This window comes from Pseudorca crassidens, chromosome 1 (genome assembly GCF_039906515.1).
Source record: "Pseudorca crassidens isolate mPseCra1 chromosome 1, mPseCra1.hap1, whole genome shotgun sequence".
In the NCBI taxonomy this organism is placed as follows: Eukaryota; Metazoa; Chordata; class Mammalia; order Artiodactyla; family Delphinidae; genus Pseudorca; species Pseudorca crassidens.
In genome coordinates, this window is record NC_090296.1 from 143,511,648 (window position 1) to 143,529,579 (window position 17,932).

The 17,932-nt window shown below is 50.2% G+C and overlaps 1 protein-coding gene across 2 annotated transcripts; it reads left to right on the top strand.

Moving 5' to 3' along the window:
- The first annotated feature begins 7,525 nt into the window (after positions 1-7,525).
- On the top strand, positions 7,526-17,930 carry AEN (apoptosis enhancing nuclease). Of its 2 annotated transcripts, XM_067696334.1 has the most exons (4): positions 7,526-7,648; positions 12,766-13,342; positions 15,763-15,963; positions 16,926-17,930. In XM_067696334.1, exons 2-4 carry the CDS (start codon positions 12,830-12,832, stop codon positions 17,160-17,162), a joined length of 951 nt encoding a protein of 316 aa, XP_067552435.1. In that variant the 5' UTR covers positions 7,526-7,648; positions 12,766-12,829; the 3' UTR covers positions 17,163-17,930. The 2 variants fall into 2 exon arrangements, with proteins under 2 accessions (XP_067552435.1, XP_067552427.1); XM_067696326.1 differs by lacking the exon at positions 7,526-7,648 and having other exon boundaries at positions 12,745-13,342.
- The last annotated feature ends 2 nt before the right edge of the window (positions 17,931-17,932 follow it).

Here is a 17,932-nt window from a genome sequence, read left to right on the forward strand (position 1 = left end):
AAAATAATGAAACAATCCCCTCCCCACCCCCCCCACCCCCCATCCCCCATCCCCCCATCTCCATCAGAGGCTCCGGAGAACTCTGGGGTGGGGGAGGGGTGGTGGGCTGGTGGGAGGAGGTGACCTTGGGGGTGGGGGCAGGGACACAAGCTGGCCCGGCGGGAGTGTCGGGCTGGCTGAACGCCTGGCCCGAGCGGCGGGTGCGGCCGTGGACCAGCCAGCCCCATCTGGAAGACTAGTGATTTTGTTGTTGTCTCCCTGCGCTCAACAACAAGTCCCAGTCTGCCGCATGGTGCCGGCCGCCGCAGCGGGGTGGAGGGGGGCGGTGCGCTGGGGCTGGGGGCGGTCCGCGCACTTTGTGGCTCTTCCTCCGTGTGTTCTTTCTGTGCCTTCTCTGTCTCCTAGAAAGCACCTCTGGAAACTACCCTGAGCACCACCTTGGGCAGCACACCTCAGGCGGACTCTTCCAGAAACAAGGACAGACTACTGTGTGTGTGTGTGTGTGTGTGTGTGTGTGTGTGTGTGTGTGTGGTGGGGTGCGGGGAAGCATGAGGGTGGGAGGGATGGACAGGGTCACAGTCCTCCGGGAGCGGCGAGCTGCTTCCACATCACTGACAAGGGCAGGGAGAGAGAATCCCCCCGCAGGGGCCCAGGCGTCTAGTTGTCTCTGGCAGGAGAGAGCCAGAGCGTGTGCAGGCACAAAGCGGCATGTACTTATGACCAGGGTGCCTGCGATGTTGGTGCCCTGGCAGCCACCTGGAGGACACGCCTGACCCTGGCCGGCCCGGACCTCACCTTGCCTACCCCAGGGAGGAGAGAGTGGACTTGTGCATATAGAACTTCTTCTTGGCCCCAGAATCTGCCTCCGTGCTGCTGGGCCCAGAGGTGTCGCCAAGGGAAAACTGAGGTGAGAAAGCCCAGTCCCACATCTGAGCCTGGAAACCAGTCCCCCACTATGGCAGAAGCAGTGATCATACAAACCATTTCCCATCCTTTGTCCATGCCTCCGTGTGGGGGGCACCTTACCCTCAGATGGTCACCAAGTTCCAATGGTGAGACTCTCAGTGGGACAAATTTTTCAAGCAGCAAACTCAAATGCCCTCCCCAGTCCTTTCTAAGTATATTCCCACCCTCCTCCTCCACCCTGGAGAAGGAGGCACTCCTGGGGCCCTTGGGCCAGAGAAAGGAAGTGTTGGTCAGCAGCCTCAGGAGGCAAAAAAAAGACTGGGAAAGTGTTTGTTTGTTTGTTTTAGAACACTAACACATCTTACCAATTTAAATTGGGTTGGGAGTTGTACTCCTTTAGGGAACCCTAAAAATGCAACCATTGTTGAGCTTACCCTGCCTCTGCCACTTGCCAGCTGTGTGACCTTTGGCAAGACACTTAACCTCTCTGAACCAATCAGTCCTTCACTTCCACCTAGAGGCTGCTGCTGTCAGTGTCTCAGCTCCTCCAAACTGGCTCTCTCCTTCTCCATTTCCTGCCTCTTAAATTCTCTTTTCTCCAATCCTGCCTGAAACCAGTGGGCAGCCAGTCCTATTAGAAATCTCATTCACACTTGAGAAGGCTGCAAATTGGTGTCAGCAGGTGCCTGCCCTTCACTGGAGGAAAGGGGCCTGGATTGGGCAGAAGGGGGCAGAGGTGGGGAACAGGGGAGGAGGGGAGTCAAATCTCTCCCAGGCAGTCCTCAGTATCCAGGGCTGCTATGGAGACAGAAGGGAGAGAGATCCTGCCTCAGCAAAACAAGCATCTAGAGAGGGTAGTGGGGTGCACTCCTGATTTGAGAGATGGACAAGAGTGCCCCTGTTGATATGTAGCAAGGTACAAAATAGAGGGAGCAAGGTACTCCCTGGGGGGTGGGGAGGGAGTCCTGGCTTCGAAGTCAGACACACCCCAGTTCCAATCCTGGCTGCACCACTTACTAGCTGTGTGACATTGAGGCAGTCACTTAACATCTCTGAGCCTCAGATTCTTTAATTGTAAAATGGAATTGATCACGTCTACCTTGCTAGGTTATATGTTAATTAATCAAGAGAAGTGCCAATAATATATAATGGCATATGTAAATACTCAACAGTAGTCTTTTTTGCCTCCTCTTTCATAGTTTTTCTTTTCCAGGATCTGGGGTACCCACAAGTCCCCTTCCCTGAAGTAGCAACAAATGAGAACCACCATCTCTCTATTAGTCTCCCACATCGCATAGAAGTTTTATCCCATTTAAACGTTTATCCTTCCCCTCCCCAGATCAGTATCTTGTCCACTTCAGGAGGCTCAATATATATTTAAAGAATGATTATAGACCAAGTGTCCCCGCCCCCACCCCCCTCCTCTTCCCTCCCCACACTTCTCCGTTTTAAAAATGCAGAAACCAACACTTAGGTTGTATGATTTACCTCTAAGTCGCTCGGCAAAATAGACAGCTTACTACTTCTTAAAGTAACTTTCTAGGAGTCTCAGAACACAAAATGGTTGGTGATCCAAGGGTCAGGCATCTGGAGTCCCCTTACCTCAACTGCATCGCCCGGGTTTATGCAGCCAGCAGCCCCATCTGCGGGCGCGTTTCCAGGGATGAGCAGGGAGGCAGCGCCCTCTGATGGATCTTGTAGGTAGCTGCGCCTTAGCGCCCCGTCTCAATCTTGGCTGCAAGCTAGAATCACCTGATAAGCTTTAAAAATCTCCATATTCAGGTCACATTGCAGACCTGTTACATCAGAATCTTGGGGTGTCACCCAAGTGTCAATATTTTTTAAAGCTCCGCAGGCAATTTTAATGTTCAGCCAAGATTGAGCAATAATTACAGATTAATTTTATATGTGAAGAAATTGTAGTGTAGAATGGAAAAAGTTAACGGTGGAGAATAAAATTCCTCTGGATCAAATCTTGCCAGTTTTCCACAAAAAGTCAGTCATATGAGACTTTACATGGTTCTAAAAATCCTGGAAAATCTCAGGAGTTGGGAGAAGGTATAAAATACTGTAATTGTCTTGAAGACAGGCTGTGTCCAGGTAGGTTCAAAGTCACTGTTGGATCAAGAGTGCTAGTAGAGCGGGAATGTGCTTGAATAAAATAAGTTATTTACGTTGGCTCCCAGGTTGTGTCCGCTTCATACCCTCTAACACATCGGATTTTAAACTTGAGCATGCATGAGGAAGCTGCTAATCTGCTTGTTAAAACACAGATCGCTGGGCCACACTCACCCCTGAATTTCTGAGTCAGTGGGTCCAACAAATTTCCAAGTGATGCCTAGGCTGCTGGTTTAGGACCACACTTAGAGAATCGCTGCTACAAAAAATGGCCAGATCGACACCCGCCTTCAGGTCTGCACCTGCTCCAGCAACATGGGAATCCCCATAGCATCCCAAATAGTCCTCAAAGCAGGCATGCAAGGAAGGCAGAATGGTGCTTCGAGTGTGGCATAATGATTTGTAAGCACACAACACAGGTCAAGTCCGATGTCTCAAGTGCTTCTGGATTGACAGGGTTGGGGGGGAATAGTGTGGGGTCCCTGGGGGCAGGGCTTGGATCATGGGCTTTCCCCCACCAAGCCCCAACTCAAAAGGGTCTGTTATAGAGGAGCCCCAGTCTTTGTGGAAGGAGGAGATAGTTTCATTTCAGGAACGGGAAGGTGAAGTCCCTAAAGGTTGGGGTTGGAGGTACTGCCATTCACAGCCAAGATGCCAGTATTGGGCCATCCATATTGTATACTTGTGGACCTTCAAATTTTTTGCTTGATAATATTTTCTATTGTAAGTTGTGGTAGTTACAAATGACGTATCGTAAATATTGACATCTTTTTAAAAACTGTGTCTGTAAATGAATGTAGTGGACACATATCTATCAGAGCAATTTGATACTAACATTAACCATTTTAAAAATACATGAAAAAACTCTTACCATCAATGTTAAATTTTATCTGAGTCCTATGCTCCTGGAAAGCAGCAATGGTGAAGAAATTTCTCCCATCCTTCTGTGTTCCAGAAACTAGTTACTGCAAAGAAACATCCTGCCCCATATGATTGTGAAAAGACTCCAGGATTCCCCCATTGTTTACCTATGACGAGTCCTGGCACGCACACTCCAAATTCCCATTCTTTGCCTCATTGATGATTAGCTGAACTGCTGGACCCATGGATCAATTGGAATAAAACGCTCATTAACCAAACTTTGGTTAAGCTTCTTTTCTTCCCCTAGGTCCCTGAACTATGGCCCACCCTCAGCCAGAGCCAGTTTACAATCCCTCCTTAATGACCCCTCCAGGGAATAGGCTGGCCTCAGGGTAAAACAATCTCCGTATCTAATATCAATTTACTAACCTAATAGGATCTGGGATCTGGTCACTGCCATCTCCATATCCTGTTCTTTCTAGCCCCCTTTACTCCTCCCTATAAAGGAAAACCCTTTTTGCCTACCCTTGAGAACTAGCAGAGCATTTTCTCTATTGCAATAAATATCCCCTCCCAAACACCCACCCCCCTAATCCTTTCAAATAAAGTCTCTCCTTCCTAAATCTGGATTTATTTTTTATTACATGCAACATTCTTTTTTCTTCTTCAACTTACACTTCCATTCAACTTCCACTATGGAGATTTATCCTAACATAATCTATTTTCATGCTTGGCAATATTTTCTGGAGAACCTGATCATACTTTAATGTCACAAAATTATGTATATCAATTTGAACTTGTTAACTCTAGAAAAATGTCCTGTGACCCATGAGGTTCCACGTGTTATTTTTTTTCCTTCTGGATTGAGACATTGTTGCTATTATTTCTATTACAAGTGAGCAAATGATAAATATACAGCATTTCATTATATGAGCAATAATCTTTACACATAAAAAGTGAGTTTTAATTAGAAATGCCATTGGAAACATGTCTCTTTAGGAGATAGATGGAGCCAGTTATTTTTCATTAAGTTTATAAATCTGGGGATGAATATCACTTTTTGCAAGAATGGGAAAAAGTTGGGCCTTCTGTTTTGTTTTTATGGAGGTAAACACTGATTAAAAACATTGTTCACATAAAAAGCAGATAGAAGTGGAAGGAGTTTTCTCTGACAATGTCATCTCTTTTCATTTCTGTTAATTATGTAGCCTCAAAAAAAATTTTTTTAATGACCCATTAGCTGGCAACATGATTAAATCCTCCTCAGATCATAACGAAAGCAAAGAATCAGAAACCCACCAGACTTGTAGAAAGGGTTTCTTGCCCAGTCCTCAATAATAACCCATATTTAGAGCAGTCTTATTGAAACTGATAGGTGTCATTTCAGGCGAGCTCCGAAAAGCCTGGTCCTTTATGTCTCAGCGCAGAAAGAATTCAGTGAGAGGCAAAGTGATAGATAAGAAGTGATTTATTAGAATGGGATGCTTGTGAGGCTTACAAGCGGACAGGCAAGAGGGTGCCACGCCTGAGAACTTAGTGGGAACTTACATTTATAATCAAAGGAAAAGGGGGGAGGGGGAAAAGACCACTTTCTTCTTCATTTTTTTTTTTTTTTTTTTTTTGCGGTACGCGGGCCTCTCACTGTTGTGGCCTCTCCAATTGTGGAGCACAGGCTCCGGACATGCAGGCTCAGCGGCCATGGCTCATGGGCCCAGCTGCTCCGCGGCTGCATGTGGGATCTTCCCAGACCAGGGCACAAACCCGTGTCCCCTGCATCGGCAGGCAGACTCTCAACCACTGTGCCACCAGGGAAGCACCTCTTCTTCATTCTTGAGTAGACGTCATGCTTCCATCATCAACTCCTCGTCCAGGTTGGGCAGGGGAGTTTTTTGTCCCTACATGGTCAAGCCAGGACTTTAAAAATTATTTCAGGTCTCTGTACAATGAGCACCTTTCCATACTGAGCTCACTGGGCAGGATGTGGGTCTCATGCCACCATTGTTTGTTTTGGGGCATGTCTCGTGCTTCTGTCACATGGTTTTGTGGCTAGGCAAGCCTGCTTGGTTTTGTGGTTAAGTAAACATGCTTTCTTGAGTGATCATTAATCTTACTGTGGTCTCCCAGAGCCTCCTAAAGTTCCCTATCTACAATCCCCTAATGGGGTTTCTAAGCTGACTATTTGATTATCCTACTCAATCCCTATCATTATTTTTCTTCTTCCCAAGACTACTTTTATTTCCCAGGGTAATGCCACAGAGCAAGATTTAGAATGTGTGTGTGTGACTTTCCTTTGTAAAGTGGGAGACAGCTGGTTATAAAAAGGGAGATGGAAGCTGGACTCCAAAGACTCCAGGTCCATTCCCAGGTGTAGTTCCATGGGAGTTGAGGATCTGGTTACTGACTCTCTTAAAATCCTCCTTGCCCCGAGAGTTGCCTCTGACAGTGTCTCCATGTCTGAAAACAGCTACTCTGCATCCCCTTTCCTTCTGCTCTCTGTCATCTCAATGTTGCCTCCGAAGGAGCTCTGGAATCTGTCCCAAGCTCTTTATCCTCTCTACCACTCTGGCCACCAGGATCTTATCCCACCTGAATGTCCACAATCACCCCAACACCCATGTCTCTTTCTCCAGGCCTGGTCCATTCCTTTCCTATTGCAGCCAGAGTGAGCTTCCCCAAACGCAAATCCGCTGGTGAACCAGCTCTGGCTTGAATTCCTTCCAGCTCCTCCAAGCCTTCAGGAATCTGAGTAGAAAGCCTTATCCCTCTAGTGGCCTTCTCCTTTGTCCTGCTTCCCTCAAATCTGTAGCCTGGTCAGAAATACCCAATTTTTGGAACATGTACCCCTGGCCTTCTGAGTACATTTGCGATGCCACTGCTGCTTGCACAATGGAGCTAGAAGGAATCTGACTGCGTTGGTCTTTGTTTGGACCCTCGCTGTTTTCCCTTAATTTCTTGAAATGTCAATTTCCTTAATCGTAAAACAGAAATAATAGTACACATCTCAAAGGGTTCGTCAGATTAAAGGGGTGTATTACCTGGCACTCTGTTAATGCTCACATAATAAATGCAAACTCATTGTTATTGTTTTTTATTATTCACGTTGCACTGTTATCTGTTAACCTCTGTTACTGCGCCAAACCATGAACAACTAGAGTCCCCAGCGATTGTTATTCTGTGTATCCCAATGCCGAGCCCATAGTAGGAACTTATTACTTATGAGTAAAGTATCGCAAAAGGGTAACTGAAAAAGTAGCGCCGAAGGAGCAAACCTGACTTTTAAAAATCTTTTTTTTAGTGGCCATCGTGTATATTATTTCACCGAAACCCCTCGACACCCGAGGAGGTAGGAGTTATTCCTATTCCGCAAATGTGGGTGTGTACTCTGTAAGTCAGCCTGCCTTTAGTGGCACGGAGATCATAGGAGCCCGCATCCCGACCCAGGGAGCGGGATGGATTGGACAAAATTGGGAGCAGAAGTGGGCGATAGGAGGCCACGACCCCCTCCAACCGCTTGAAAATTTCCCGCGGGCTGGGCCAGCCTTGGGCACAAACCACACCCCTCTAGGAGTCCCCGCCCCTTACGCTCCCAAGCGCCAACCCGCAGCGAGCCAGGCTCCCGGCCAATCAGAAGAGGACTTAGGCGGGCGCTGCGGTTCAGCAAGCCAACAGGCTGGCGGCCGGAGCAGGGCTTGCCCGGGCGTGTTGGAGCTGCAGGTTCCCTGGACGCCACGTGCTGGCGTGAGAAGACTCGCTGGGCTTTCAGGTGATTTCGGGGGCCATGCTGGGGATCGCGGGGTGGGGTAGGCTGGCGCGACGTGCCCCCGGCCGCAGGGCCCCGCGCGGTGTGTCCGCCCCCGGCTTGTGGCGGGGGACGCCCGGCCGGGCCGGCCCGGCTCCCGGGCTCCCCAAAGTGCAGGCCTGACCCCGGGCGCCGCCTGGCCTCCATCCCGCCCTGCTCGGGGTTCTCGGGCCTGAGTGGGCGGCGTTGGGCGATGGGACTCGGCCTGGTGGGCGTCTGCCCGGCCGCCGCGACCAGTGAGTGACCAATGCCTCCGTCCTTCCCTGGGTGAGGCCGGGCTCCTACACGTCACTCCTCGGAACGCCGGCGCCGAGGGAGATCGTGCAGGGCTCTCCTCTGACTGTTCTCGTCTTGTGAACTTTTTAGTAGCACAGGGGATCTTATCGAGCCAGCTTTTCTCAAATTAGGGCGATTATTAGTATCATGGCAAGGGAGTGAGGCCGCGCACTCTTTGAAATACAGATTCCAGGCCCCGTTTCCCCAAATGGCAGTTACGAAGGTGTGGGGAGTAGGCCTGGAAATCAGCCTTTTAAACAGACTAGGTTGGGGAAGCCCCTAACCTAGTTCAGTGCTGGATTTCATAAACCCTCGTTTTAAGTTAGGAGACAGTGCCTTGGTCCAGTTGATCTAGCTCTTTAGGGCCAGAGCAGGGTCTAGAACTGCCCACCTTCCTGATCAGCCAGCAGGTTGGTGGCCCTGAGGCCACTGGGAATTCTGACTTCGAGGTTCCTTTGGGCCTTTGCCGAAAGGCCTGGTGGCTGCTGATTCAAAGTGCTGGTTCTGGGCTGGAGAGAGATTTGTTTGCCTCACTGAAATACTTTTATTTGAGCAAAACTTCTCCTGAGCTTCCCTGAGCTCCATGTGGGAGCCCAGGATGAGGAAGGTGTCCCCTTGATGATTAATTGTTGGCTCTGACGTGTCAGCTAGGTCAGGGCATGTAGGGAACTGCTTTCATCTCTTGCAGCACAGGGCCAGGGCCACAGAGACCTTTTTTCTCAGGGATCCTAATTTCTGGCTTCTTTGAAACCTTGCCAACAATGTTAGGGAGGCCACCGACCCTTGTCCTGGCCTCAGCTCCTGACCTGTAGGGTCCTTAGCCATCTCAGAGAAGGGAAAGGGCCCTCCTCCCCTACAAAAGTCAGTTATTAATGGGTCTCTGTCTAAGGCCTCCCCATTACTGGGCTGAGACAAATTGAGATTCTGTATTTGTCAGCCTTAATATGTGACTTGTCAATATGGGGAAGTTGATTACAGTTAAGAGCCCTTTTAAAAAGGAGAAGACTTCTTGGGGAAGGGTTAAGCAAGCAGAGGGAGGATAAGTCAGGATGGGTCACCGTGCCTCCCCCTGGCCCAGGCATCACCAAATAGCAGTTCATCTCCCCTCCTATTTCTCTTAGCCTCTGCTGCTATTGCTCAGATTTGTATGTTCTCCAGGTCTCTTCCTATATGGCAGTTGTGATCCCCCTCACGCTAAAACTCTAGGGAGATTGGTTCCCATCCACCTCTGGATTAAGGCCAAACTTTTACCACTCTCCAGGAACAGTTCTTTCTCACTGTCCACACTGCACCTGTCTCCTCTCCCCTTACCTCCTTGCTTTCCGATTGCTGCACCAAACTCCTTGCTTTCCCACAATGGATGTGCTTTGCCTCCTGGACTTTGTGTCTGTGTTTTTTTCTGTCTGGATGCCCTTCCCTACCTGGGCTCCCTGGTAGACCTTTCTGAAACCCTTCAAAGTGTCCCCTCCACTGCCAGGGCTTTTCTAACCTAGCGCTTCTGCTTTTTAAATACCTGGCCTGGTGACTCAGGCATGGGTCCTTTGTCCATTGCTCCCATCCTGAGCACACTCTTGTAAGTTCCTGACTATCTCTCTTCCGACCAAACCAGAGTTCCCTGAGGATGTGGTCACTTCCAGCACTGTAGTCCCCACAGTCTGGCAGATAGCAGGCCTGGTGTCAGCTTCTGGAGAGGATCCGCTCCATGCCAGGTTCCGGGCTGGCTGTAGGGGAAGGGACAGAGACAAACAAAGCTCTCTACCTGCCTTCATAGTGCTCTGAGGTAGGCTGTATGTAACTGCTGACTTTGAAGAGTGCAGTAAATTCTCTGATTGTGCTGCCAGAGCAGAGAGGGGTGAACTTCTTTGCTCCCCAGTTAGACTGTAATTGTCCGGGGTCAGGGCTACTGTGCCATATTTCAGTGACCTCCCTAGGTGCCTTTGGGGCTCCCTCGCTTGACCCGCCGAGACCAGTATAGGGACACCACCTTGGGGTAGGAAAAGCCACCAGAGTGTGATGGGCTTCCCAGAGTGCAGGCAGAAGGTGGAGTGGTAAAAAGCGGACAGGGACAGTTCCTCCAGCCAGGCCTACCTTGTGCCTTACGCCCAAATGGCATCAGGCTGAAGGTGAGCCCCTCTTCCTCAGCCCTGGGGTACTTTTTTCAGGCCTTTGCTCCTAACATGTCCACTGATTCCTCCCTTCTACCTGGAGGGCTACTGTTCCACGTTCATGCAGACTTAACCTCTTCAGCCTGTCCTGCTTCCCTGGCACTTCTCACACAGCCCTTCACACGCCTTCTGCTCTGTTTCTGTCTCTGCAGTGAGACTCAACTCTTGGAGCCAGGATCTTTCTTTGTAACTCTCTGCCCAGCTCTTGCCACAATTGGGAACCCAGAGGCCTCAGTGTGACATTGGCCTGTGCAACCCGGAGGATTGTTCCAGAAGGGCTTCCTGGAGGATGTAGAAAGGGTAGGGGGGATGTAAGTGGGAAGGGAGGCAGGAGGAAGGCCTGTGGGTTGGGAGTCCAGGCTGAGGCAGCTCTGGCCTGGGAAGAACTGGTTACCAACCATGAGCAGGGGTCTTCACCTCTGGGGGAAAGGGAGCGTATAATACATGCCAGGAGGGAATTCCCCTGTGGTCCAGTGGTTAGGACTTGGCGCTTCCACTGCCGTGGCCTGGGTTCAATCCCTGGTTGGGGAACGAAGATCCCGCAAGCCGGGTGGCCATAAATGAATGAATGGATGGATGGATGGATGGATGGATGGCCGGATTCAATCCCTGGTTGGGGAACTAAGGTCCCGTAAGCCACGTGACCAAAAATGAGTGAATGAATGAATGAATAAATAAATAAAATTAAAATAAAAAAGCAAATTATTAAAAAGGCAAAAGGGACTTCCCTGGCAGTCCAGTGGTTAAGATTCCGTGCTTCCAATGCAGGGTGTACAGGTTCGATCCCTGGTTGGGGAACTGAGATCCCACATGCCGCTCAGCCAAAATAAATAAATAAATAAAAGGCAAACAATAAAAAGATAAAGTCCTTTAAATATATATATATATATATATATATATATATATATATGTATATGCAGGGAGCATATAATATATGCAGTTTAATGGGGATTTGGCCACAATTCAAATATACACTAACCAAGGGAAACTTGGGACATGACACTCCTGACTCCACAGAAAATCCCTTTGTTCCTATTAAGAATAGTTGATTCAGGAGTTAAGGATGAGCAGCTAAATTTTATCCAGATGTACTAGGAAACAGCATTTTCATGAATACAGATGCAACTAAAATTGGTCACCTATAAAGATTTTAAAGGCTACATCAAGGTATATAGTCTTGACTAAAGACAGATTAATGAACCAAATGACTAATAATTAGTATTCTTAATAATAGGGTGGGGGAGGGAAGGATTGGGAGTTTGGGATTAGTAGATGCAAACTATTTTGTATAGCATGGATAAACAACAAGGTCCTACTGTATAGCACAGGGAACGATATTCAATTTCCTGTGATAAACCATAATGGAAAAGACTGTGAAAAAGAATGTATATATACGTGTAACTGAGTCCCTTTGCTGTACAGCAGAAATTAACAACATTGTAAATAAACTATACTTCAATAGAATTTAAAAAATAAAGCATAATTTTAAAAAATATATGCAGATCCTAGCACACATGGATTGTGCCTTTTTCTCTTCACAAGGGGAGGGTAGTAGGGCCATTTTACACGCAAAGAACCTGAAGTTCAATGGTTAGGTAACTTATACAGAGCTAAGTTACCCTGCTCTGTCTACTTCAAAGTGCTGGTTTTCTGGTGTGTTCAAAACATACTGGCTGACTTAGTACAGCAAACAAGATGAGGTTTTCCAGGCTACATCCTTCACTGTTGGGAAGATGCCGGCCTTATTGCATGGGATTTGCAAACCCATGTGAACAACAAATATTTCCTGTGGCAGTGGTGTGTGACAGCATCTCTTTACAACCCAGCGTTCAGGGATGGAGAGCTTGTGGGAGGTACCACAGGAATCTGCAACACTATAGGTCAGGGCTTTTTCTGTTTCTCTTTTAGAGTTGAGCTGGTTAACCAGCACACCAGTGCCTGTAGGCTTCAGTGATTAAACTACATGTCCAACTGTATTTAAATGTTTGTAGACAGTGTTGTGATGAGTGAATTAAAAGAAAGGCATTTAATAGATTACATCATTTTAGTTAACCCATACCAAAAATACAACTATTGTGGCCTTCCTGTGAAATATTTTCTCCAGGTTTTGCTGTGGGTCTTGCGTTCACATTTCATAAAGTTTTTGTTTTTGTTTTTTTTTAAATAGGATGTCATATATATGCCGTTTCTGTAACCTTTATTTTCTCATAGCCATACCTCTAAAATATTTTGATGCTAATGGTATTGGAGGTAAGCTATGGCTTGGAGGTTGAGAGCATGGATTCTGGGTTCACATCAGCCTTTGTCTATGTATTAATCGGGCAAGTTACTTAACCTCTATGCCTCAGTTTTTGTACCTGTAATATGAGGATAATAATGCTTTGTTCAAGTTGTTGGGAAGATTGAGTGATTCCATGTAAAGTACTTAAAACAGTGGTTTTGCAGGTGGTATCGATTGTATGAGTGCAATTATTATTAACATAGGTCCTTGACTCCACCTGGGATGCTGAGACAAAGTGTAGGGCTCTGGGGTGGCCTGGCAGTAGAGCACTGCAGGGAGGGAGGAAGAGAGTTGGAGGGGCAGGGCTGGCCTGGGACACTCCTCACCCAGCCCCTCTGCCCTATGTGTTCTCTCCCCAGGCTGCTGCCCTGTAGGCAGATTACCTCCCAGACCTCCCTTGCCCTGAGCGGTGAGCTGATTGGGATGGTGGCCCGGGAAGCTTCTGAGTCTGCCCAGTGCCTGTGCCCTTCCCTGGCCAGCCTGAATGCCAAGGATGTGCTTCGGAGGAAACACAAGAGGAAGAGCCGACAGCACCAGCGGTTTATGGCCCGGAAGGCCTTGCTGCAGGAGTATGGGTTGTGGAACACACCCCCGGAGCCAGGATCCTCCCCAGGCACCAAAGCCGCCAGCAGTGTGAGGCAGCGTCCAAGGGCTGAATCTGGAGGTGCCCAAGGCAGCAGAAAGCCCACCCCCAGAGAATCTGCTGGGCCCTTGCCCAGCAAGTGCGTGGCTATCGACTGTGAGATGGTGGGCACGGGACCGCGAGGGCGGGTGAGTGAGCTGGCCCGCTGCTCCGTGGTGAGTTACCATGGCGAGGTCCTCTACGACAAGTACATCCAGCCTGAGATGCCCATCGTGGACTACCGCACTCGCTGGAGCGGCATCACCAGGCAGCACATGTGCAAGGCCATCCCCTTCCAGGTGGCCCAGAAAGAGGTGAGGGCAGGGCTGGGGGCTTGGGGGCAGTGTGATGGGCTGGGAAGAGCAGCCCCGGGCCTGAGTCAACACTTAGCCACTAGAAGCGAGAGACCATTGGGAAGTTACTTAACTTCTCCAAACAGTGGGTTTCCTCTCCATAGAAAAGGGTGAATAGAAATCCAGCCCTACCTGCGTGGAAGGGGTGCTGGGGTGTCCCACGTGATAGTGTTTATGGAGAGGCCGCGCCAACTGTAAGATGCGAAACAGCTTCTTTTCTGTTATGAAAGCACTATGTGTCTGCCTAAAATTTGTAAGGCCCACAGTGCTGTCACCTTCAGGTGTTAAATGTTTTGGTATTTTTTTAATGTTAGTTTTTCATTGCTTTGAAAAAAATTAGTGTGGGGACCACACTGACATGCCAGGAATTCCCAAACGTCCTCGAGCATAGGAAACACCTTAATCCTTATTAATGATCTTGGATCCTTGTCCTCCGATCCCTCCATAGAGATTCTGATCCTGCAGGTCTCTAGGCCTTGGGAGGGCTCTGATGTGTGTGTTCCTAAAAACTGTCATGCTGTGTAAACTTGCACGATAAAAACCCCAGAGCTGATGGGGAAAAGGGGTTAGGGACACAATGCCCAAAAAACTTCATTAATGACACCCCAAAAATAAAAAGATAGAAACCTAATAACAGTGGGAGCACAGTTTTGCACAGGTTGAGTGGTTGAGAAATGCGTAAGTACAGCACTCTGCCTTGAAAGACCTGGAGCACTCTGGGAAGTGGGTGTCAGGGGGGTGGCGGCTCGCACTGTGGGAGGGGTTGAGAGAATTACCTGAAGTCAGGAAGTGGGAAGCCAGGTGCCGGCAGCACGCTGGTGAACTGCGCTGGCTGGTAGACTTGCAAGGCGTGGGTGCTTTCTGGATTCCCCAGTGGCTCTGCTCAGCTAGGTGAGGTTTCTGCATTCACTTTCGCCCTTCTGTTTCTCAAGGGCGAAATTTGCATTATTCTCAAGTCACATCCTAATATATCAACCGTGTTGGAACATTTTTCATTTTCAAACCAAGCGTTGTAGCAGAACTACTTAACATTTCTGGTTTATTCTTGGGATGAGGTGCATTTAGGAAATACTAATATAAATCATCTTGTGTCTTCCTTTTTCACATAAGATAGACGCTAAGGATTTCTTTCAAAAGGTTATTAATCAAGCAGGTTGATCAGGAATAGAAGCAGCAGGAAGGGAGGTAGGTGGTGAACCCTCCAGCTCCCTGTTGCTTCCCTCAGCCTGCCAAGAGCTGGACCACATTGGATCTGCCTGGACTTGGAGCCAGTGTGGAGTGTGCTGGGTGCCTTCCCACCACGTGGCTTGTGTTGGGGTGTGTGTGTGTGTGTGTGTGTGTGTGTGTGTGTGTGTGTGTGTGTGTGTGTTATGGGGGGGTGGTGACTAGAGTGGGGTGGCCCCTCCCTACCACTAAAGTCTAAATGCACCTTATCCATATGCCGTGAAGGCTGAGTTTAGCGATAAACCATGCGTCACCAGCAGAGGCAGCTGTGGGAGGCTGGTGGTGGGTGATAAGGAGATGTCCATAGCCCTGGACATGGCCTCCCTAGGGCCTGAGGACGGCGGGAGGCAGGAAAGAGAAGCACGCATTGTGTAGCTGGTGAGAGCTGAGCCAGAGAGCATGTTTTGAGGGTGAGAAGCGGGAGTCCTGTACAGCAGAGGGGCAAAGGGATAGAATCCTGAAGATAAGGACCGTTCCATTAATGCTGTAAAAGCTGCCGTTGGTGATACGTCTCCAGTGCCTGGCACAGTTCTGGGACTTCACCCTGACACCCTCCTGTGTGCTGAGCTGGCACAGAGCATCACTAGTCCAGGCAGACATGGTTCCTGCGTGTTACCATGAGCTCACAGTGGGGGGGCAGCCGGACAGGCCACGCGGAGCTGAATGTGTGCTTAGAAAATGTGGTGAATCCCCCGAAGGAGAGAACAGCGGGGGTCCTGATGGCGTTGGGGGAGGCCTGCTGATGTGTAAGCTGAGACCTGCCATGAGAGGAGTTGGTGGGGGTGGGGGGTGCCGGGGGGCTGGCGAGGTCTTCCGGGCTGAGAGAGAAGAGCCTGTGCTGGCAGGAAAGAGTGCTTGTATGGGGTCACTTACCCATCCAAGAGCCCCTTAATGCTCACTACCACCCCACCAATGCCGTCGCCAGCTTTCCTGTTTTGCAGATGTGCGGGAAGCTTAAACGGCCCCCTGATTATAGCAAGTAGTGAGTAGAGGGTCTGGATTCAAAGTCGGGGCAACTTGGTTGACAGTGGAGCCCGTGGTCGCCCCTCTGCGCTGCCTCATTCCAGAGGGGTCCCCGCACCCACTGGTCAGGGTGTCAGGATGTGTCTTGTGCCCGCCTGACAGTGGGGCCTTCCCGACTCCTCCTCTGTTCACAGATCCTCAAGCTCCTGAAGGGCAAGGTGTTGGTGGGGCACGCCCTGCACAATGATTTCCAGGCCCTCAAGTACATCCACCCTCGGGGCCAGACCCGGGACACCACTTATGTCCCCAGCCTCCTCAGCCAGCCCAGCCTCCACGCCCGGACCCGCGTCTCTCTTAAGGACCTGGCCCTGCAGCTGCTGCACAAGAAAATCCAGGTGTGTGGTGCAGGGGGGCTGGGGAAGTGAGAAGGCCTGGCCTCCATGCTGGCCTGGCCACGGACAGGCCGTGGGCTGTGCCTCCAGCCTGCCAGTCCCAGTCCTGGGGCTCCCGCATGTCCACACAGCCCTGGGTTTTTTCTCTCCGTCGCTCTCCTTCCCCAGTGCTTTGTGACAGCCAGCCACACCCTCCCGGGCTGCTGTCTTTCAGATCTGTCTCCCACCTAGTTCCTGGCTCTGTCCCCACGCTTGCATGTAGAACCCCGTCTCCTGCAGCCTTCGGTCAGGGGCAGCTGATCACTCTTGCTCCTGCTGTGCTTCACATTCATAATTCTATCTGCTCCTCAAGGCTTTGAAGCAGGGATTTTTTTTTTTAATAAATTTACTTATTTTATTTATTTATTTTAGGCTGCATTGGGTCTTCGTTGCTGGGCGCAGGCTTTCTCTAGCTGCAGAGAGCGGGGGCTACTCTTCGTTGCAGTGCGCGGGCTTCTCATTGCGGTGGCTTCTCTTGTGGAGCACAGGCTCTAGGCACACAGGCTTCAGTAGTTGTGGCACGCAGGCTCAGTAGTTGTGGCTCGCGGGATCTAGAACTCAGGCTCAGTAGTTGTGGCGCACGGGCTTAGTTGCTCCGCGGCATGTGGGAATCTTCCCTGACCAGGGCTTGAACCCGTGTCCCCTGTGTTAGCAGGCGGATTCTTAACCACTGTGCCACCAGGGAAGCCCTGAAGCTGGGATTTTTAACCGGGTTTTCTATTTGAGGAAACAGGCTTCAAGAAGCTAGGCTTGTGGTACAGCTGGGATTCTAGCGCTTGTCTGTGTGACTAGGACCCATGCCCTTCTCGCTGTACCAGGCTGTACACCCACATTCTGAGAGTATGCATCTCTGGGCCAGGACCCAGCCCGGGCCGCTGGGCTCCCACCAGGACTGCAGGCAGTGATGCGTGGGCTCTCGTCCGCAGGTGGGCCAGCACGGGCACTCATCGGTGGAAGACGCTGTGACGGCCATGGAGCTCTACCGGCTGGTGGAGGTGCAGTGGGAACAGCAGGAGGCCAGCAGCCTCCAACCCCACCCTGAGGACAGAGAGCCCGACAGCAGCACAGACATGGAGCAGTATATGGAGGACCAGTACTGGCCGGAGGACCTGGCCCAGGGCACCAGCAGAGGAACAGGAGAGGCACCGGGCAGAACGGAGTGAGGGAGGGGAAGCTCCACTGGAGAGCGGGGACCAGGAGAGTGGCTGGGGCCGGATGCCACCAGTGTCCCCCAGGGCCTAAAGTGTTGGGACCATCTGCCCACAGCACAGTCCCCGATTCTGTGGTTTTGCTGATGGCACTTTACAGGCACCATGAAAATGGCAGGTGGGCTATAGCTGCTTGAGCCTAGCAGGAGTAGGGGATGCACCGGCAGACTCCCCACCCCCAGGCTGTGCTCTCTAAAGGGATGATCTCTCCCTCCTTGGGGGTGGGTGGGGTGGGTGTCCCTATTCAAGAATTCCCTTGTCTCGCCCCAGTGACCTGGGGTAAAGCTCTCTTCCTGTTGTCACCATCTACCTCTTCCTCCACAGTCATTTTCAGGAGAATAACTATGCCCTGAAGCTACAGAGTTAAGGCCACTCCAGGGTCATTTTGTCCCTTTCTCTCAGAACTGGAAGCCTGGCTGTAGCCATCGTAGGAGCTGCCAGGCTACAATGGAATAGCAGAGACCTCAGCTCGTGGGGAGCTGGGTCTTCACTTGCTCACCACCAGAACTCACCAGGCACTATTCTGGGAGGAGGGAAGGCAGATGAGCTTTGGGTGGAGACTCGCATATGTATTTTGACCCAAGTCAGGCATTCCTCCTGCCCACCCAGCGCTAGGCTCTCTTAAGCAAAAGTCTGAGAAACAAGACAGCGGTTTGAATTCTGGGACCCCTGTGCAGAATTGCCCACAGGGATCTTTATTTATTGAGAGCAAGTCCACGGGTCTG